This window comes from Pseudopipra pipra, chromosome 9 (genome assembly GCF_036250125.1).
Source record: "Pseudopipra pipra isolate bDixPip1 chromosome 9, bDixPip1.hap1, whole genome shotgun sequence".
Classification (NCBI taxonomy): domain Eukaryota; kingdom Metazoa; phylum Chordata; class Aves; order Passeriformes; family Pipridae; genus Pseudopipra; species Pseudopipra pipra.
Genome location: NC_087557.1, coordinates 2554794 through 2576269, shown reverse-complemented (window position 1 = coordinate 2576269; position 21476 = coordinate 2554794). Strand labels below are relative to the sequence as shown.

Genomic DNA, 21476 nt, shown 5'->3' with positions numbered 1-21476 from the left:
GATGACCTTAAAGGTCTCTTCTAACACTGATGATTCTGTGAGTCTCTGTGGGAAGTTCAGGCCTACAAGTGTTGTTTCAGCTAAAACATTTTAGGTCAGAAGAGTGTGAGGCCACTGCTGCCCTTGTGCTGAGGGACTGAGCTGGCAGCATGCTCGGGGGCCAAGAAGGCCAACAGAACCCTGGGGTGCATCAGGAAGAGCACTGTCAGCAGGTCAGGAAGGGGATCCTGCCCCTCTGCTGCCATGGTGAGGCAGATCTGCATTGCTGGGGCCACCTCTGGGCTCCTCAGGACAGGAGGGACAAGAGCTCCTGGAGTGGGTCCAGCAGAGGCTGTGAGGATGCTGAAGGGATGGAGCATCTCTGGGTGCAGGAAAGGCTGAGGGAGCTGGGGCTGCTCAGCCTCGAAAAGAGACACTGAGAGGGGACCTCATCCACGTCTGTCGGGGTCTGCAGGGAGGGGCAGAGGATGGCCCAGGCCCTGCTCAGTGCGCCCAGCAATGGGACAAGAGGCAGTGGGCAGGAACTGATGCCCAGGAAGTTCCATCTGGACATGAGGAAGAACTTTGCTGTGCAGTGACCCAACACTGGAACAGAGACAGAGAGGGTGTGGAGTCTCCCTCACCGGAGATATTCCAGTACTGTCTGAACACAAGCCTGTGCCGTGTGCTCTGGGATGACCCTGCTGGAGCAGGGAGGTGGGACCAGATGAGCCTTTGCGGTCCCTTCCAGCCTGACCCATTCTGGGGTTCTGTGACTGGGGCTCCCCGCCATCCCCGTGGGCAGCCGCCTCTCGGCAAGGCGCCCTTCCGAGGGCCGTGACAGGGATGTGACAAAGCGGGGCGTCGCTGCGCGGGGCCCGGGGCGGGACGGGCTGCGGACGCAGGGATGCAGGCCTCGGGATGCGCCGCAATTGCCATGGCTACGCCGCACCGCCCCCTCGGTTGCCATGGCAGCGGGCGGGGGACGGGTTTGCCGGTGGCGCCGCCGGAAGTGCCGGCGGGGGTGGGGTCCGGCCCGGAAGCGCGGCCGGCGCGGCGGGAGGGCCGCGGCGCCTCAGCAGGGCGGGAGAGCGGCCGGCGGAGGCTGCTGGAGCCGCGGCGGAGCCGGAGCGGCGGGGCCGGGGCTGCCCGGGCCGCTGAGGGGCCGGAGCGGCGGGGCCGGCGCGGCGCGGGCCGTCCTGCCCGGCCGGAGCGCAGAGCGGGGACACCCCGCCCCTTCCTCCCCGCGGGCCCTGCACGGGAAGATGGCGGCGGCGGGAGGCGGCGGCGGCGGCGGCGCGGGGGCGGCGGGCCGGCCCGGGCTGTGAGAGCCGCGGCGGGACGGGCGGCGAGCGGCGGAGGATGAGCCTGCTGTGCGCGCAGTATCTCCGGTGAGTGTCTCCGCGGCGCGGCGGCGGCGAGGCCGCGACAGGGGGGCCCCGGGGGCGGCGGCGAGCGGACGGACGTGGAGTCCTGAGGCCTCGCAGCGGCGGCGGCGAGCGCGGGGCGAGCGGGACGTGTCCGGGGCGGGGAGCGGGGCCCGGCCGCCGCGTTCCCCAGCCCCGCGGGCGGGCGGACTCGGCTGCCGCATGGCCGAGGGCTCCCCAGCAAGGTCACGCCGGGGCCGCAGGGAGGGCAAGAGAGCCCCCCGGCTTCCCTGCCTGGATTCTCCAGCCCTTCCCCAGGAGGTGCCGGGATGAGCCGCCGCTGCGGAGCGACCGCGCGGTTTGACCCCGGCGGTGGAGCGGGACCGGCGCTCGCAGCCCCGGGAGTGCTGTGGGAGAGCGGGAGCAGCAGGAGCCGTGTCTGAGCCCTCGCCATCAACTGCGAACCCTCAGTCACGGCTGGCACAGTCTCCGATGCTGGGGACTGGCGGCTGAGGGCTTGGGAGAGGAGCGAGTCTGGCAGGGCTGTGCTTGGGAACAGAACCGTGCCCAAGTCCCCGAAGCTAGAGCACTGGGCACCTCACGTTGGTATGAGCAGGACTTTGATAGGCTTTGGCATGAACTTACCTTTTGGGTGCATTCGTATCCAAATGCTCTTCCTCTGGTGGTTTTGGAAAGCGGCATCATGAGCTACAAATGGCTTTTCAGCAGCTGTAAAATACCAAATATCCAAGTTGGTGGTGGTGTGTCAGCCCTGACCCTTCCGGAACACCTCATGGAAAAGGAGTAGGAATGCCAAAAGGGTGTGAGTGTTCCTTCTGAAGAGTTCAGGGCTTGGGAAGGATTTAGAAGGAGTGAATTCAAAGCAGTTTTTACATTTTGAAAGTGCTTTCTATCCAGAGTTCTGAAACACTTCAAATGTTTCTCCTCACTGGTTCTCCAGATCCTTCCCTTCCTCCTGGTCTTGTCTTGTATCTCTGTCTCCTTTGGCTAGTCCAGATCCTGCCTCAAGTATATCTTTTCAAAAAAGGGCAAAAAAGGTAATATTTTTCTCCAATAGCAAGTTTATGAGCTTTTTTCTGTTCCAGGTGAGTACACCTCTGCTGTCATAGAAGCTTCTTCATTCTCTCTTTCCCCTTATATTACAGAAAAAGCTTTTAAATGCCTCATTATTAGCAATCCTCTACCAGTAGAAGACTTGCTTCTATATTGTACTGTTTGTCTTAATAATATTGTAACATCTGGCTCCCCATGGCTGTGAGTCTTTGGCTGCTTTGAGTCATGGCAAGGCTGTACCTCTGAACTCACACATGTCCCTGCCCCTGTCACCTCCCTGCACCACCAGACTCTTTCTTAGTGTTCTATATTCCACTACACCAAGCTGGAGATCCTCCCTACCTGCAAACACGTGGGCAATAATCCCCTGTTTCTCCTTGCTTTGTGCTTCCAATACTTCAGCTTGTCCTGGGCCTTTCTTGCTTTTTCTTTACTCCTTTGCTTGTATTGTGCCAAACCAGCAGGATTGAAGCATGTGGCCACTAATGTATTACAATCAGTGACTCTTGCTCTTGTCACCAAGAATCTTACCTCCTAAAAAACCAGGACACACCCCCTCCCAAACTTTTCAAGCGCTTTGTAGTCCATCATTTTCACCTTCTGCCTATTAAAGACCATTTGGGCTTGTTGTTCCCTGTAGAAGGTAAGCATGGGGAAGGTTTCCTTAAAAGCTGCTTTTTATACCCACAGAGTGTAGATTTAAATTGTTTGATTTGCATAGGGCAGAAGTAGAACTGCAAATTTGCTGCAGCCCAAGCTCATAAAAGGAACTGGGAACAGAGCCTCAGAGCCAGTTCTGTTAGTCCTTTGCCTTAAGGAGGAGGACATCCTCCTTTTTAGTCTGGCATGACAAGCTGAATCTGAGTGTAATGAGGAAGGAATACACAGACAAAAGTACAACGATGGGACAGGGCAGTTTAACAAAACATTGTGCCAAACAGAGACATGGAGCAATTAGTCTCGGCTGTCTTTGTCCTCTTAAAACTAAGAAGGGACAGAAAAGTTTTTGTGAGAAATTTTTCTCCATGTATTTGAGGTTTAGGCAGGAGAGAGCTGGGTTTCTAAGGTGAGCATGTAATGGTTGAATAACTAGTGAAATAATGACTCTGCAAGAATCGAGCTGCTGAAAAATGAGCAGGGAAGAAGGGACTTTTAGCTGGACTGCCTTAACTCCTCCACTACCAGTCTCTTGCTTCCTGTATATATGTGTGTGAATCAACTGTTTTAAAATGCTGTCCTTAAAGGATTTTGGCCCTTCAATCAATGTGTGAGAACTGAGAAACACCTGAGACTCCTACAGAAGTCTTCCAGGAAGAACAAAGAAGATCAGGCTTCATGTAATGAGTCTTTGCAAAGTTGCAGGAGAGTCTGTTTTTAAGTCATTTTCTTATGTAATAAAGTGTTGGGATTTTTGCTTTCCCAGTCTTATTATCCTTTTCAAGGTGACCTGTCAAGAGTACTGGAGGGTATTCTCTCCCATCTAGTTTCCTAGATACTTCTCTCGAGTCATTGTTGAGTCAATGCTCAAAGATTTGCACTGCAGCTGGTCAGGTGAGTAGGCCTTTCAGAAGGTTCTTTCAAAGAGATTTTAGGAAAAAGAGGCACAGTTTAAGTCTCTCTGTTCAGGGGGATGTGCTCATCACAGTTGGCTAAAAATTTATATCCATGCCATTTGTGCTGGTTTGGGAATCTACAAGTACTCCCCATAAATCAAACTAATCTCGTGGGGCACTTGTCTTACAGTAAATGTGTCATGTATCCTGCTAGGTATAAAAGAAGTCATTTTTAGGCAAAATATCACTGATAGGATTTTTACCACAGTACCACAGAAATTTCCAAGCACATCCTTTTTATAAGACATTATTGAACTTTAGTCCATATTTGTTCACTTTAGGGAAATGGTCCTCATTGCAAATTTTATATGTTAATGTTCAAAGTGTAGCTAACTAGGATTCAAAAGTTTAGCAGTTTGAGATATGACTGTCTCAATTGCATTTCACAAAGATGTGAGCTCAGTTATCAGTTAAATGTGGCATTACCCTGGTAAATTGTGGCTTTTAGCACTCTGCAAACATAGAATAAAATGTGCTTGAATTAGAGGGCTTGAGCACCGCTTAGAAATCCTAGCGCTGACAAACCAGTAGGTAGTTTCCTGTAGCCTTATGATGAGGCTATAACCAACTTCATTAAAGGTTTGACTGCTTTAATAATTCAAATTGTGGCTCTCTTTTCAAAGACTCGTCAGTGGCTCCATTAACTTCTGCATCTGCCGTGTCTCTTCACGGTTGCTCCTTTGCTGTCTGCCAGTCTGTGACACACCTCTTGCGGTGTTTAGTGGAGGAGGGTAGAGCAGAGGTGATTTAGTGTTGCAGTCTGTGTGTGTGAGCATGTTCTGGTACTGATTCCTGGTCAGGATGTAGAGGTGATACTTGTCTGTGCTGGAAAGGCACAAATCTTTTTGAAACACAGAATGAGTCTCAGCAAGACTGAGTCAGTTATTTAATTAACTTGAGAGCATAGGAAGGAAAAAGTTAGTAAATGTAACCTCCTAATAGAGAACTTTATGTGACTGTAGCATGTTTCCTGGAGTTCACAGGATCACAAGGTAACTGAGGCTGGAGGGGAGGGACCTCAGGTCCCTGTCCAACCTCCTGCTCAAAGGGGCAGCTCAAAGGACCAGGTGCTCAGGGCTTGGTCCACTTGGGTCTTGAGAACCTCCAGGGGTGGAGGCAGCTCAGCCTTTTGGGGCAGCCTGTGCTACTCTTTGGCTGTCCTTGTGGTGGAATAGATTTTCTGTAGATCCAGTCTGAACTTCTCATATTTTAATGCCCGTAATTATGCCCATTGTCTGTTGTTCTCCTGCCACATGGAGAGCCTGGATCCATCTTCTCCATCCCCTCCCTGTGGGCATGTGGCAGCTGTGGGTGCCCTGGAGCCTTCCCTGCCCCAGGCTGACCAAGCCTGGCTCCCACGGCCTCTCTTCCAGTCCCAAATCCAAGTGCTCCAGCCCTGACTGCTCCGGAGGCCTCTGCTGGCCTGTCTCCAGTTGATCCACAGCTTTCTTGATTTGTCTTGATATCTGAACAAGTCTTGGAAAGTATTCCCTCCAGCTTTTTTATATTCTGAAATGATTAATGCTACTTTCATATGGTCTTCACTCTTGAATTTTAAACAGGGGAGGAGTAGTGGGCAAATCACATATAGCCTTGGCCTTCCGGGAGGCACCTCACAGTACTGTGTTTTCTTTGAGGGAACATAAAGGGAAAGTCTCCCTTCTAATTTTATCTCTTTTTCTTTTTTTTCTCTTTACAAGTTATTTCTAGCATTTGTTAACTAGAATTTCTGCCAATACTTAGTATGAGCAACACTTTGTATTCTTCTTTGAGGGCGAGGGTAATGATTTCAAAAGACAAATAAGATTGATGATGGCTACTACTTACTACTGATCAACAAGCTTTTTGTGGGGACCTGTGAAGTAAAAAGAATTAAAATAAAAAAGTGTTAAGCAATTCCCCTCTGAGCTTTCTGCTGAAGAAAATACATCTTGCTGAGAGCCCTAGGATACACACCATACTCCACAGGTCTCTGGGCAGCTACTACTTGCTCCCTTCTTCCTGTCATGGGGATTTGAATTATTAAGCATCCTGCTGCCATGCAGGGACAACTTGTTCTAAAGTCTAGGTGTACTATCAGAGCTCTGATACTTTCTGTTTTTCAACTCTAGATCCCTAAGGAAACAAGGCTTGTACATGTGCTGCTTATAATTTTTTTTCTTCTTTCTCAAGTGGCTTTAACAAATTTTAGTAGACTTCTACAGAGGGATAGATGTTTCAAAGTTGGTTGTTGCCATTATAACTTTATGGAAGTTAACTGGTTAAGGTGATCACATTTAGGTGAGCCAAATGAGTGTGCCTGTTGGGAGAAGCAGGCAGAGCCCAGCTGGGGTAAATCAGCACTTCCAGAGCTTCTCTTAGCTGCGATGCAGGGTTTGAGTGTGCTCTGCTGTACAGAGTTAACAGCAAGGGCTCGAGTGCCTGTGCAGTTTAGCAGGTGCTGGGCACATTTTCCTGCTGGAATGAACTGGCAGGAAGGTGACTCTGTGAATGTGTGCTAGAGGGAAGAGGGCTGCAGTAACCAGAGAACTTGACCCTACTTGTACTTGGCAAAAACTTGGCCATACAAACAAAGGGTGTATTTTAAACTTGAACAGCTCCCAACAGAAGTTTCTCACTCTCCCTTTTGCCCTCAGCCCTGATTTGATGGCGTAGATTTACGGCCAGTCTAAAGTGAACTGGACTGGGGAACCGCAGTAGGTTAGAACCGCTTTTGTTTTGTTTTGTACCCGCGGAGCTCAGTCTGAGCTGGTTTCCTGATCCCATCCATCACGTTACCACAGATGTGCTGACAAAAAGGGTGCGGCTGTGTGCAACAGGAATGAAGCTCTAATGGTGAGGGCAGGGTGGGACTGCTGCTTGGAGTGATAGTGCTCCTTATCATGGAAGTGCTCGCTGACCCGTAACACTAATAAATAATGCCCCCTTTCCTAGAATATGGCTGTAGCTATATATAGAGTTATATATACATAAAAAATTAGAATGTAGCTGGTATCACTGTCACCCTCTTTTCAATCTGGACTGAGAGTCTCCTCCTTTTTCCTTTGCTGCAGAACACAGTTTATTGTGGATGCTGTTACTTTGTGCTCTGCTATGAGGTTACTTGCACAACAGTGTTCCAGTGACCTAGAAGTGCAGGTTAGTGTAAGTAAAGTTACGGCTGTATTTATTTATTTATTTTTGATGGCAGGGATGATTCCTGTAGCAATTAACTCTTGTTCTAACCTGCATATCCCTATGTAGTTTGATCCTTACTGGAAAGGAGAAAATTCTGTTGTGGCAGTAAAACCAGGTGATGTTTATCTGAAGTTTTGGTGGGGGACTGAAGCTGCACTAAAGCATTTTGAGAAGGCTTTCCCCAGCCCTGAATAGAGGGGGTTGGAGGTTTTTTTTGCTAAGGTTCTTCATTTCGGTGCATAGTGAGAAGACACATTTGCTTGGTGAATTAGCTGTTTTATATCTCAGTATAAGGTATGCTGTGATGTTCACACTCCTTATAAAATCTTTTCTTTTGTCATAAGAAGTCATAACAAGTAAACCTAGCCTGTTCCAGTGAGATAATTTTTGTCTCTAAGTAAGATCTGGGCACTGAATTGTAGCACAAACCTTTATGTCAAGCATCTTAAAGCTCTATTTAAATCTATATGGAACCTGAAGCTGCCCTGCTTTTCAGTTTGCTGCACTGGCTATTGTGTGCATTTTCAGATGTCTTGGTGCTTCCCACTGGAGAAGGAAAGGCTAGGTTGTTGGGAGAAGACTGACTTGATTGATGCATAGATGCCTTGGCATCTCCCCTGCCCTGCTCAGCCAGCAAAAATGAGTATGGAAGAGGAGTAATTACGGTTCAAGTGTGTGGTGGCTGGTAGAGGGAGGAAAGGATAGTTTGCTGTAGGGTCTGATTTTATTGGATGAGTAGCTGCTGGCGGTTGTAGAATTTTAAGGATCCTTCATCACTGCTATTGGATCTTCACAACAGCAGAAGAGACTCACTAGGAGGAACAGACTGGTGGAAGAGCAGTTAAGGAATGCAGCTATAATTTGTAAGGAGTATATATGGGAGGACATTAGTTAGTGCTTTCCTTATTTTGAGGCTTGACCTCATCTCACTGGGAAACTGCACAGCTGCTGGGGAATAAACCCACAGATTTTTTTCTTAAAATCATGAGCAGAATTGCATGCACTGCTCCTGTACTTCTTAATGTATTATGAGGGAGGTCACAGATTTCAGTGGTGTTCGGTAGAACCTGGGGGTTTTCCTGTGCTGAGGGAGGAGTATGGCTTCTCCACTCCATCTTACTGCAGTGAGCAGAATAGAGGACTAACTTAATGTTTGTTGTGGAGTGACATGAGGACTCATGGGCCATAGTTGCTCCCTGTTTCATACAGGGTGGAGGACTGGTGGCTTTTTTCTATGTGCGTCTGGAGCACTGATGTTGTCACATTTAACAAGATGTTGCATGAAGCAGAACAGTTATACTGGTGTCATCACCAGCTTCCACTGGTGCAGCCCTGCTCCCAGTCCTGCCTTTAGGCCCTGTTTCTAGAATTGTCTGACCACTGCTGCTCCTCCCATTTGAATTTAAGAAGAACTTCTTTTCGTAAACTTGGGGACTTCCCAGATGACCAAATGAAGGGGAGGTGGCTTAAGCAGTGTTCTGATGCTGAGTATTTCAATTCCTCTGAGTTAAATCAGCAGGTACTTGTTTGATCAGTGTAATGCTGTAAGTTGGGGTGGAATAAGCTTTTTTGAGTAACATTAGGCCTGCTTTCTCCTTTTTCTGTGTTCCAGTAGGACTTTTCTCAGATTATTCACACTGGCTTCTGCACTCAAGGGATTATCATAAGGAATCAGAAGGCTGAGGAGTCTCTTGGGATTTTTACAGAGCCGTGGGTGACAGACTGAATTTCACTGATGGGACTCAAATCAGAGATACCCTTGAGGTACTTAGGAGTCCTGTTCTCTTCCACCTTTAGGGAAAATAAATGACATTTTTCTCAAAGAACTTATGATATCCCCGATACATCAGTCTGTTTCTCATATTTTAGTTTCATTGTCTGTGGTGTTGAAAGTGTCCTCTAGTGCTTGGCCTGATTGAACAGTTTTCCGCTTCATCTAATATTGGTATGTGTGAAGCTGATTTTTATTTTATTTCTTTCTCCCTTTCCCCCCACCCCCTGAAGCATTGTCTGTTTTGAGTCTGCAGGCCCCACTTGTCACACAGCTAAATTATCTCAGAGCTGCTCTCTAGCTGCTAGAAAATGAGAAATTAATTCTGAGTGGGAAACCTTTAAGACTGATTCAGCCAAACCAACATGGGAAAAATTTCTTCGATTACTTTAAGGAACCTCAGGCAGGGATTAGACTTTTTTGTTTGGAAGTGGTAAAACAGACCTTTTGGGCATCAAGAGACTTTATTCAATACTTTGGTGTTTCATGGTGCCTTGATTTAATGAGGCCTTGATAGTTGTTCCTATTTGATCAGGCCACAGCTGAGGGCATTTTGTTTGGAGCCAGCCTGTTCTGGGGCCCCCTGGACTCCTCAGTGGTCTGTACTGTGTTATTTACCACAGTTAACTTTCCCTACATGTGAGGAAGAAATGAATTTTTGATGAATCCGTTGGGAAGACCATTTTTTCCCCTTTGTTCTATGATAATCCCATAAATTGTGCTACTGTCTGTCGCAGTGAAATTCTCCTGGTATTTGTTTTGCCATGTCCTATTTTGGTCTCACCGTGATTTGAAGAAAGCACCTGGATATTACTGTGTGTCAAACAGCTGCAACTGTGTGATAATCTTTTTTTAAACCAGGGTTTCCTTATTTTAAACCAAGGAACCTTTGACAGGCTCCAGCTTCAGTTCCTTCTGCAAAGGCAGGGCCTTTGTGCATTCTTAGCTCTTAATTTGAAGTACACTTGAGCCATTGAGAGAGGACTTTAGGGTAGTTTTTCCAAATTAGCTTAATAATATCTGAAAATAGAAATGCTAATCATCTGTACCGATGGAGAAGGGGAGAAAGAAGGATGGGACAAGACTTTTGGCTGTTGAAGCTGTCTGTTTTGAGGTAGTGTAAATACTTGTTGATGACAATGCTATGACCAGGCTTCTGAGCATAGAGACTTGATGCAGCCAGATATTCCCTGGAAAAAATCTACCAGTTGGTCTGTTTTTTGTGAATGGCATTAAACCACATTTTCTGATATTAAAGAAAAACCCCAAGAGTGTATAAAAACCTGAAAACTGGAGCAGCTCTTAAAACTCCAACATGTGGCTTCAGTTACTAGTAAAATGGAAAAAATATTATTTCAGTTTGAAGAAAAAGGTGAGATTTCTATCTTGGTTAATGGATATAAATTAAATTATTAAAAGATGCAGAGTAAACTCGCAGTAAAAATCTAGAAGGTGTTCGGTTTGTCTTATACCATCAATGGCATAAAGTTCAGCATAGATGTGAAATCTTTAACTAGAAAGAATTGATAAACTGCCTAATAAGCATTGTCAACATTAATTTGAATTAATACAGAAGGCCTTAATTTAAGAGCATATCACATAGATTATGTTGGGGCATGAACGTCTGGCAGATTTTCCACCCAGTTTGAACATACCCTGACTGTTTAATTTAGAGATTTATTTTGTTTTGAGGTAAATGGTTGAAAACACAGGGCCTGGGGCAAAGACAGCTGTAGGGAATTGTGGCTTTCTAGGTGTCCGGCTTCAGCTTAAGTACTAGCCTTCTCCTGGTTTTGATATCAAAGACTAAAATAACCTCTAAAGCTTGAAACTATCCAGAAAGATATTTCCAGTGTCTTTCTTATGAAGATGTCAAGTGCTTGCTTGTGCAACTACAGACTATTTGGTAGCTTCCATCATAGACAACCAAGCAGAAGTCAGCACTAAAAAAGGTGGTGTGTCTGTCTGTGTAGTCAGAATTTGGGGATACTAATTTAAAACCAGGTAAAATTCTCAAGAGAGTCTTATCTTTAGGAATAACAGGTCTGAAACACATGAAAATCTTTTGGCCCTTAGCTGCAGGAAGTTTTATGTGTGTGGTTGAAAATGCTGTTGAACATACGGATTTCAGATTTTGGTGTTAGAGCAGCGTGATTCACCTGGTTTCCCTGCTTTATTGTTAAATGCTGAGGTACAGGGCCAAAATTACTCTCTTTTCAAACTTCTTTTGGACATGCTGGCATACTATACAAAAGAAGTTTGACAATGAGATCCAGCCTTTAGTGGTTGCAAAGTGAAATGCCAAGGTTGAGTTGGCTTGTGCAGGGTGAGTTAACAACTTGTAACTGTGTAGTCAACTGGTGAAATCTTTTGCCGGCGTTGTCCCTTCTTGCTTAATGTGCATGAAAGATTCAGAGAATATCTCCTCTGAGTGAGGACAGTCCCTGTCCCTTTCCTACCTTCCAAAGGTAGCAGTGGGTTGAGCAAGGCTGGTGATGTTTGCTGAGGAAATTGGTGGGAGGAAGGAGCCTGAGTGGGTGAACCCAAGCCATACAATGATTTTTGAAGGCAAGATCTGGAAATGGTTTGACAGAGTGGCCAGAATAGGCTGCTTTGGGGTATGGAAGTGACTCCGTAGGACTTCAAAACCAAGCAACAAAATGTTTGCAATGTTGTTTGCAACAACAAAATGTTTGTCAGGGATAACATAGGGAATGGGCTATGAAATCTTTTGAAGTCCTTTCCAGCCTTAAGATTTGATCTTTAGGTGGGATGTGTTAGTCCATTGCTCTGGAGCCTTTTCATCAGCCCTTGCAGAAGATAAAATGAGTGTAATGAACAGGTTTGGTCTGACTGTTGAAAGAGAGAGTGCGATCTGGGAAACCGCATTCAGTTTTGTTTTCTGCAGAGTTTATGTTCAGAAGAGATCTGCTAACCCCCAAATTTCTCTCTACGTCATCGTAAATGAGGTACCCATTTGTAGCTGGCTGAGCATCCTGTGACCTTTTCTAGACACAGAACTAGAAAAGACTCTACCTTAAGGTCTTGAGGTTCACATTTGAAATCAAATGGCTTTTATAAAAACACTTAGTCCTCACAAGCAGGTTTAACCTTGGAAGTTATAAATTTGCTCAGATGCCTGCTCCTAACCAATCCATTAGTTTTTGAAAGAGCGAAGGAGGTTACTGGTTAACTGGGAGTACCTGGGAGTGCTTGGTGGGGCAGTGGCAGCGGTGGCTCCATCGGAGGCGGTTTGGACCTGCTGGAGCAGAGCTGCACAGCTCAGATGGACTTGGCCCAGGGAGCTGTACCTCTTCAGCCAGGCTGGTTTTCCTCCAGACCTGTTTGTGTTTGACAGAGCTCAAAAGCCTCAGGCTGCACCTTTTCTGGGGAGGGACAGTTCTTTTAGTAGTGTCTCCATTTGCTTCCCTCCTCCCAGGCTAATAACATTCATTAGATATGAGCTGGTTGGATTGGTCATATGTTTCTCCTTCAGGTGAACACAGACCAGAGTAACTTTCCATATTGCAGGAGTACATGTGTTTTGGTGGTGGACTTGGGTATTGTACCTCACAGCCCTTCTAGATGAGCCATTCCTGAACTGAGGGAGAACCAACAGCAGAGGACTGTGGGAGAGTTGTGTGCTGCTAAACTAGAAATTAAATCTAAGGCTCAGTAAGAATCCCTCTTTTCCCTTAGCTCCATGTAGGAGCTCAGTGAGGTATCCATGGTACTTTGTGCCACATTTTGTTAACACAAATAGTAAATATTGCTGGTTGTATTGTTTGAGGTGGTATTTTATGATCATGCCTCTTCTAGTTTATTGTAAGTCATGGTATGTGATAGAACTGCATTAAACTTGTGATGGTAGAGGATTCCACCTCTTTTTCATTTCCATATTTAATTGGGGAAAATGATTATTCAGATATTCTCTGGTTAAAAAGTATTTATTTCAGAACAGCATTGCTTGTGTGTTTCTGGTAGAGAATGGGGAGCAGCTAATGAGACTCCTGTAAATGATTGACAGTGATATACTGAGTACCCATTTAATTACCAGAAATGGAGGATATAATTCTCCCTGACTGGTGTTCAGCCTTCTGCTGCTGTTGTGCTTTTCAGAGTGTGGTTTGCATTTAGTTTCAAGATGGAGAATTGAAAATAGTTTCTAAGATGCAGCTTGCAATTAGGATGATACTTGGATGTAACCTGAGTGTTATTTGTCAAGGCTTGTCTGAACCATGCAGTGTCCTTTCACACTGCAAAATCCCTTAATTATGAAAAATTGTTTAAAACTTTTAGGTATGTCACGTTTGTGCATAGATGTGTGTTTTGTGTCATGTTGACATGATTGGGAGTTAATAAAATGAATGGGATTGGGCAAAAACCAGTTTACAATTGCTGAATGACTGCAACTAGTAGTTTAGATATCAGTAATTTTGCTTTAGGCCTTATGTTTTTGGAGGCCGTGACTGTCTGGGCATAGATCTTGCAGTGTTAGTTGCTGGGAGAGCACGTGTTGAAAACACTGAACTCCACTGTATCTGGTGTAGGTAATGCTACAAACACAGTAAGAAGGATTACTTATGCTTTATTCCTGCCACCTCTGGTTGTCATATTTAATGCGTTTGCTTTTTGTCCATCTGCTCCTTAGCAAGGAAGACAATGTCTTGAACTCCCAGCAACTGCCTCCTCTTTACTGGTCATTGCCTCCCGTGGCGATGTGAGTCATTCCAACGTTACTGAGCATAAGGCTCAGCGTTTGCCACTGGGCAAGGAGCAATTTGAGGCAGGGATTGAGAGGCAGGGGGTCTATAAAAAACACCAAAAATCAGTAAGATATCTGGAGTTTGTATCCTGAGCTGTTAGTGGAGGCTGGAGGCAGCAGGAAGCTTGTAGAGCTGAAACCAGGACTGAAAGGGCTGCAGGTATTGCCCTCCTGATGCCGAGTGGGGCGGACTTTCCAGGGGAAATGCATGTCACTGCTCTGCAACTCCCTGCAGGAGAGAGGGCACGTTTTATCTTCATTGCAAATGTGGCACTAAACTGACTGTGTAATTTCCTTCCTTTGAGCTGGATTCTCTACACTTGTCTGGGAGATCCTGTGCAGTGTTTGGGGAGGGCTGGCATCTGCCACCCAACCGGAGCTGATCTGGCTTCTGCAAGGCTGGCTTCAAGGGCAGAACTTTCTGAAACTCATTTGGTGATACCCAGCTGAAGCTGATCTCAGTGATCAGGTTTCTGCATTTTCCATAATTCTGGACGTGGCTTTCATACTGCAAAAGCTGTTAAAAGAAGTTAAATAATACGTATTTTAATATCTGCTCTCTGCAGTTTCCAGCTCTTAACACAAGTGAAGGTTTTACCAAGTCAGAAACTGCAATATAACAAATTATTGCTGGTGTTACTTTATATTTGTCACAATTGAGACCTGGTATTGTCTGCACTCTAATCAGGGTGGATTTGAAAGAGAAAAAAATAGTGATATTACAAGGGTATAATTTTGTTTGTTTGTTTGTTTTGTTTGTGCAGTGTGTTTTTGGTTTTGGTGGGGGTTTTTTGTTTGTTTGTTGGGGTTTTTGTTGTTGTTCAGAAAGTAATTCTATTGCTTCTCCTTGCTCAATCACAAAACCTTGTGGGAATTACCATGGGAAGTAAGGTAGTTTAGATGCAAACCTCTTACATCCCTCTTAGCACCGGAGTCCTAAGAACTAATAACCCTCCTGAGTGCTTCCCAAAAGTTCCATATTGTGGCTAGTGAGGGAGCAGGGCTTTATGGGTTTTGGTCCCTTTTTTAAGGAAGAGGGCTGTTTATGGCTGAGTGGATTGGAAGGCAATCTTGAAGTTTTTGTGCCCTTTTTGTGTACCTTAAAGATTGCTTTAGTTTTGAAAAATGAGCTTGTCCAGTGGGTTGCGTAAAGATTAAGGAGATACAAACATGGATTATGTATTCCATTTTAAATGTTTTGCCTTTCACTTATTCTCAGGTCAGCTGCAAAGCTGACATGGTGTCAGCCAGTGCAGTAAATATGTTACTTTATGGATGCTGGTAAACAGAGTATTCCATAAAAATATTATTTGTTGACTGTTTGCTATTAGAAATTTTTGTTTGAAGGTATTCCTTAATATATGAAAAGGTATCCCTGTCTTGAAGCACCACACATATTAAGCATCCATTTTTTATTTATTGAGTGTCCTTTTTATGGTTATTAAATTGTTATTACTGTTATTAAATCTGAATTTTTCTATACTGAAAACACTGTCAGGGATACCTGTGGAGCTAAACCATCAGCTCCTGGAAGGTAAACGAGGTAAAGGTGAGTGGAGTTTTTGTGCTTTTCTTTCTTGGGCAACATCCATTCAGAGGTTATTTTTCTCCCTGTTGGCTTTACTAAAATTCCAGATAACTAGTGGTCAAGATGGAGAGTGAAAGAACAGCATAATCAGTATTTAAAAAATATCTTTACAAACCACTGACTGTGGAAAATGCAGCTGAGGAGAGGGAGAGCAGAGACTTAGGTGGAGGCAGTGGAATGCTCAAAGCCTGAGCAGAGCAGGAGACTTGTACTTCCCTTTGTACAGATTAAATTGGGGATTCAGCACATACGAACTTCCCTTAGGGGAGCTTTTACCTGTTGGGCACGTAGTCTTAAAATCTTGAGACAAAGGAACTGACTTCCCTGAGACTGGAGGAAAAAAATGAGTTTGAATGAAGCTGACTGTGAGGGCACTTTTACCCTTATCCAGGGAGGAGGATTGTCAGTTCTAATCAAACTTGGACAGAGTTGCTCTTGGTGATTGCATTTTGAGGATGATTATTATGACTTGCTTCTAATAGAGCCTGGACTAGGAGAAGGGCGGAAGATGGGATTAAGAAAAATCCTATTCTGTGTCCTCATTTCTCAACATCCTTCTCAGCGAAGGTGAAAACACAAAAGGAATAGCGCAGGATTCCCTGTGGAGGGGGGTTGTGTTCAGGTGGTAATTGCCTTGCTTTAGCATCTGCTTGCAGAAGTGTTGCTTTTTTTTTTTAACTCATTGTAAAATAATTGTTTCCGTGGCTTTGATCTTCTGCTATAATCTGATTAAGCTGCAGGTCAAAGAAATTAGCTGTACCCTGACTTCAGTTGCCTGTAACAGCAAAAATAATCTTTAAACTAGTTAGCGTGTAAAATTGACAATAAGGTGGTTCTGTTGAAGATGTTTTTCATTTCCATATGTGTGAGGAAGAGTTTCCTTTCAGTGTAAAAGGCACATGGAGCATTTAACTCTGTGACCCACAGCCTGAAGATCTCTTGCTACCTCAGTGAGAGCTGACATCACCCAAACCTGCCTGCTCCCAAAGCAAGTGATTCCAGCACTTCAGGAAAATTACGGTCATTTAAATTAGGTGACAACTCTTGCAAGTTGGGAATGTTAAGAACTTGTTCTATAAAGGTAAAGCTGTTAAAAAAGCTGTTAAGTAGTACATATGTGTTGCACAAGTGAGTAGGTAGAGTCTGTACACAAATAATTAAGTAAAATCTATATTGGACACCATATACCACTGCAAAATCCTCATTTCATCGAGTCACCTATTCAGGAAAAGATGTGTCAGGCTGTTAACTGGAGCTTCTGTCTGATGTCTGTTGTATTCAGGTGATGTTGAATTAGTAGGGGAAAGAAATATCAGAGATGAAGTTTATTTACGAGTTCCCTGCTACTGTTATTCAGGCATAACTGTCTAGGTTTGTACACAATCCTAAGATTGCTGTAAAAATATTTCCCTTTGATGGGTCCTAATTAGATACACAGTTGCTGTCAACAAAACAGTCCAGAGAAGTCAGAGTTCTTTGTCTTTCAGAACCCAATCTTTAGCAGTGTGCCAGCTGTAAAGGATTAGTGCCCAATGAGTCTCTAAAAACTGTAAATAAAGCTTTATATTTTAGCAAGTGTTAGTGGGAACTCTTAGGAATTGAAGGAAAAACGCTTATTTCCCATAAAACTGTCAACCACTTGTATCAGATAGCAAGTTTTCCTCAGTGCTGAACTCCAGATGTGAATGTGTCTTGGGTACAGTGTTTGGGGGCTTCTGATCAACCAAGTTCCCCTAAATGTGCTAGAATGATATGTAGAAAATGTGTGTAGAATATTCAGTACCCCTGCTGTTAGTGTTTCCTACTGCTTTCCCCTGCCCTGGATCAGCATGGGTATACTTAAATAAAGACAAATAAACAAAAAGCCCACTGAAGTATTATAAGTTTTTCTTGAAGTTAACTGTTTTGAGGAAAATCTACTGTAGTGGTTGCTGGATGTTGCTTTGAAGAAGTTCCTACTGGGTGTGAGCCTTGCCAAATATTGCAATTGCTAAAGTACAATTTTAAGTGTGTTTGACTTTTAGTATGCTAGCATAGGAAATTTACCTTTCCTACCCAAAATGAAAAGTTTTCTACATTTAATAACCCTAGTTTTCCCTCTGAAAGGGAATTTATTCTGGCAATGCCCTTGATGAGCCTTGGGATCAGTTACCTCCTGCTGAGGCAGGTTAAGGCTGCATGTGCTTTTCATTGTGGTACAATTTCTGCATACACCTCCTGGGAAGAGAAGTGCAGGGATATAAATTCCTGCTTGGAGTGAAGCTATCCTGACCATTTAGTATGATTTTTAGTTTGTAGAATCACAGAACAAGTGGTTGGATTCTGATTGCTTTCATAAGCCCAGCTGCCTGGATTCATTGCCCATTTTAGTCCTGTAAATCCTCAATTCCTTATCAGGGGAGCTGTGTTACTGAGATTTGCAGGGGGAACTGTTGCAGCTGCTGGTGCTTAGGGCTGCCAGGGGAAAACCGGGTGAAGTTCCCCTCCAGGCACGGTGGAAAGCAGAGTGTTGTGTTCAGAGCTAGCTTTATGAGGTCTGGGGTTTTCCACGTTTTTTTGGTGAACTTGTGCTGTTGTAAATCATGGCTGGCTCATGCTCACTGTGAAAATGAGAGAGGTGTGGTGCAAGTGAGGCTTGACTTTGACTTTCAGAAACAGAGTGTGTTAGCTGGGTAACACAAAACTGCTGCATTGGAAACTTGGGCTTAATTTTATTTGCTTATCTGGGCTTGATTATGAAGCTTATTAGCAAACCCCTGCTTCTGTAGAACAGATATTGGCCTGTTGGAGATGCAACGTGGTGTATGCAGAACTAACATTTTTTATTAGTTATTTAGTTATTAAAATATGCTAATTATAACAGAACTGAAGAACAGATATTGGAACAGAAACGAGCTGTTTTGGGGATGACAGTAAAATGGATCCATTTGTTTAGTGATACCCAAATGGAGGTTGAAGTGAGGTGCAACAAGAGGAAAACTTGAATAGAATAGTTAACCAGAGAGGTTGTATGATCTTTTCTTGTAGGATTTTAACATCAAATTAAGCAAACTTGTTCTGGCACTGAAGGCTGAGTGGGGCTGCATGATCTTTTGGTGTACCTTTCAGCCTCCCAATGTGATGGGTTAAACCACTTGAAAATGCGTATGGGACAAACATCCCGATATTTGTGGGATTTCCTTTCCTGCACTGTTTTGGGGAACGGCTTGTTTACTTTTTCTGCTTTGGGAAAACTTAATTGATCAAAAATGCTAAAAACTTGGAAATGGAAAGATGAAATGTGGTTTTCTTGTCTTCCTTGGCTAAATCTAGTGGTTCATTCAAGGCTAAAAGTAGTGTGTGAGTTCCAGCAAACCAGGAGTTTATATACTCCCAGGTTCTTAAGAAAAAAAAACTTGCCTTTGCCATCTGTGAGTACTTAAATTTTAATATATCTAATACCTTCAGAACTTCAAAAGAAAGTCCTGGCTACTGTGTTTTAAAGTTTTGAAGCTTTTCAAGTTCATGAATAAAATGAAAATTCCTTTAGGTGTCAGACTGTTTTACTGAGTTGAGCGGAAGGCTTTTGTATTTGAGTCTCAAGTTTGACTGAAGCACAGGACTGAGTTTATATTTGGTTAGGAAATTATAAAGAGTAGCTATCACAGTATACATGAAGATGGTATGTCATCTAATGGGAATGCTTGAAATACAATTTTTTTGAACTATGGTTTGTGCTTATTTGGCTTTGGACCAACAGACTTGGGGAAACTTGACTTGAAGACTGAACTTCTGATCCAGCTGGGCAAGGAGGTACTTGAGGATATTCTTGAAATGATGAAGTGTGTAAGCAAGCTGTACCATGTCTCCTGGCAGGCAGTGGTTTTTGACCCAGAATGAGTCATTTTAATGGAAATTCAGTATGCGGCGGTGTAAGAAAATACAAAAAAAGTTTGTTAAAATGCTTGACAATAGAAGGAACCATTGGCACTGTCAGAAACTCTTATCACTTTTCAGTGAATGCCAGTCTGTGCCTACAGGAGTCTCTGAGCACCAGCAAAGGCTCCTTGGTGCAGTCTGTTCCAGGAACAGGTAATACATCTTTTCTCTCAAGGTGCTACTGGTGCAGAACAAGTGTGGTACCCAGGCTGCCCCCTCTTATCCTGGCTTAGGATGTGTCTGTTTTAAATAAAGGTTGATTTGAGGTGGAAATGAGACACAGCATGCTAATGTTAGACCTACTTTACTAATTCTGTGGCCTCTAGGAAGTATTGAAATAATTTCCATGCATTTTATTAAAAATTACAGTAATAATGCCCTCAGTGTAGCTTGTTGCTAGCTTATAAAATATAAAAGATTGTTTGCATTATGGCTCCTGAAGAGATTGGTGCTAAAGGCTCTTGTTCTGTAAGCCCGTGAGTATTCTCCTCCAAAAAAGGAATTTTTAAAATAAGTCTTTTTGGTAGAAGTTCAGTTCCAGCATATTATTAGGGCTGTGCATTTAGAGAGCATCTGTTAGCAGTTGCAGTGATGGTTGAGGCTCTCTTTCATATGAATTTTCTAGGCAACAGTGAGGCAAAACTTTATGAAAAAAAAGCCTTTATAGTGGTGCTATTTGTATTTCCCCCTCTAAAAATTAGCACTTAACATAGTGGAAGGTAGTTCTGCACAAGTAATTTTCAGAGGAGCAGTTCTTGGCTTCTAAAGGGCAGAGTCTTAATGCCTGCAGGAGAATTTCGGGCTCGTGTTTGCTGGGGCAGTACTGTGTGTCCTTTTCGGGCTGAACCGCTCAGCAGGATCCGTGGCTTTGGCAACACAGCTCGTGTTCTCAGCTCAAAGCAGACGTTTGCACAACTGGCAGGTAGATGTTTAAAGTGTGAGCCAGACTGCAGGAACTTGGCTGGCTGTTCAAAAAAGAGTGTCCAGCACCTGAGCAAGTCAGCTTTTCCTTCTGAGCAGTGGCAGCGCAAACCTGGCTCAGCTTTGTGCTTGACTGGACTGGCAGGTCAGCGTTGGAGAGGCTCCCGAGACACCCAGAGGTGACTGCCGTCCTTCCTTGGCTCCTCTTAGCTCCCTGGGGGACAAGATCTGCTCTTTCTGGCTGCAGCGATGGGGAGACAGCTTTTGGACAAGGAAGAAATGTTTCTTGGGCTTTCTGTGTTCCCATGACACAATAGCTAAATTTTTGCTCGCTTGTCTCAATAATAGGTTATCTCTTCTTCCAGTGCTCCCTGCTGTTAGGAGTTAAAAAAGCATTAGCACCTTATTGAAATAAATAAAGAGAAGTTGTCTTAAAGATATTAAACTTGTGAAGCAGGTGATGAAGATACAGATTTCCTTCTGTCACCAGTTAACATATTCTTGACTTAATTAAATCTCTGGGAGCATCCCACTGCTTCTTGGATGATATGCAGTGGCCTTGGTGAGCTGCTATAGATATTTCTTGTATTTAATAAACAGATATTTTGTGAAGGGACTTTCTCCTAATGATGCGTATCCTATTCTGATATCTTTTTAATCCTCATGTGGATCTCAAAACCTTCCCAGTAATTTGTGGCCAGTAGGTAGAACCCAGAACAACCTGAAAAGCTGTTTTTACAGTCACCACATCATAATGGCAAGAGAAAGTACGTGCTGGTTTCTGAAGCCTCTTTAGGGATTAGGTGGTGCTTTCTCCTGGTTCCCTGTTCTTTCCCAAGCTGGCACCTGACATTGATGTTAGTCACAGGGCAGCTTTCATCTAGTTTTTTTGCTGAGGCGGGTGAAGCAAGCATTTAATGTGCCAGGAGGATTCCACATCTAGTGTGGGAAAATTGCACTCTGCACGTCTGTGCCACCATTTGAATGCAGCAAAAGCACAGGGATATGTTCCACCCAAACCCAGCCTTGTGTCCCCTCTACCAGCCCTGAGTTAATTCTGTGTCGCTCAAACAGGCCAGCAGTGCTGCTCCTTGAAATTTTATGTATTGCTGACACAGTGATTAATTGTAGCATCTCCATTGCCTGTTTCATCCAGACATTGACCATTCCTAAATACTTATTTATTGAGGATTGTATCCTAGTATTCCTTTGCTTGAGAAACTTTTTGCCAGCCTGCACCAGCAGTGGGGATTTGCAGAGGATGTTCAGTGCAGGAGTCACCTGTAGTTGCCTTTTTTTCCTG

At 44.3% G+C, this 21476-nt stretch overlaps 1 protein-coding gene across 4 annotated transcripts in view; it reads left to right on the top strand.

The window, feature by feature from the left end:
* Positions 1-1167: 1167 nt before the first annotated feature.
* Positions 1168-21476, top strand: part of SMG7 (SMG7 nonsense mediated mRNA decay factor) — a 50687-nt gene continuing 30378 nt past the window's right edge. For 3 of the 4 annotated variants that reach the window (XM_064664088.1, XM_064664089.1, XM_064664086.1), the window contains exon 1: positions 1168-1370. In XM_064664088.1, coding sequence (XP_064520158.1) covers positions 1342-1370 — 29 coding nt within the window. In that variant the 5' untranslated portion in view covers positions 1168-1341. Of the gene's footprint in view, positions 1371-7114; positions 7172-21476 lie in introns of those variants that run through there. The other variant, XM_064664087.1, reaches the window with a different exon arrangement.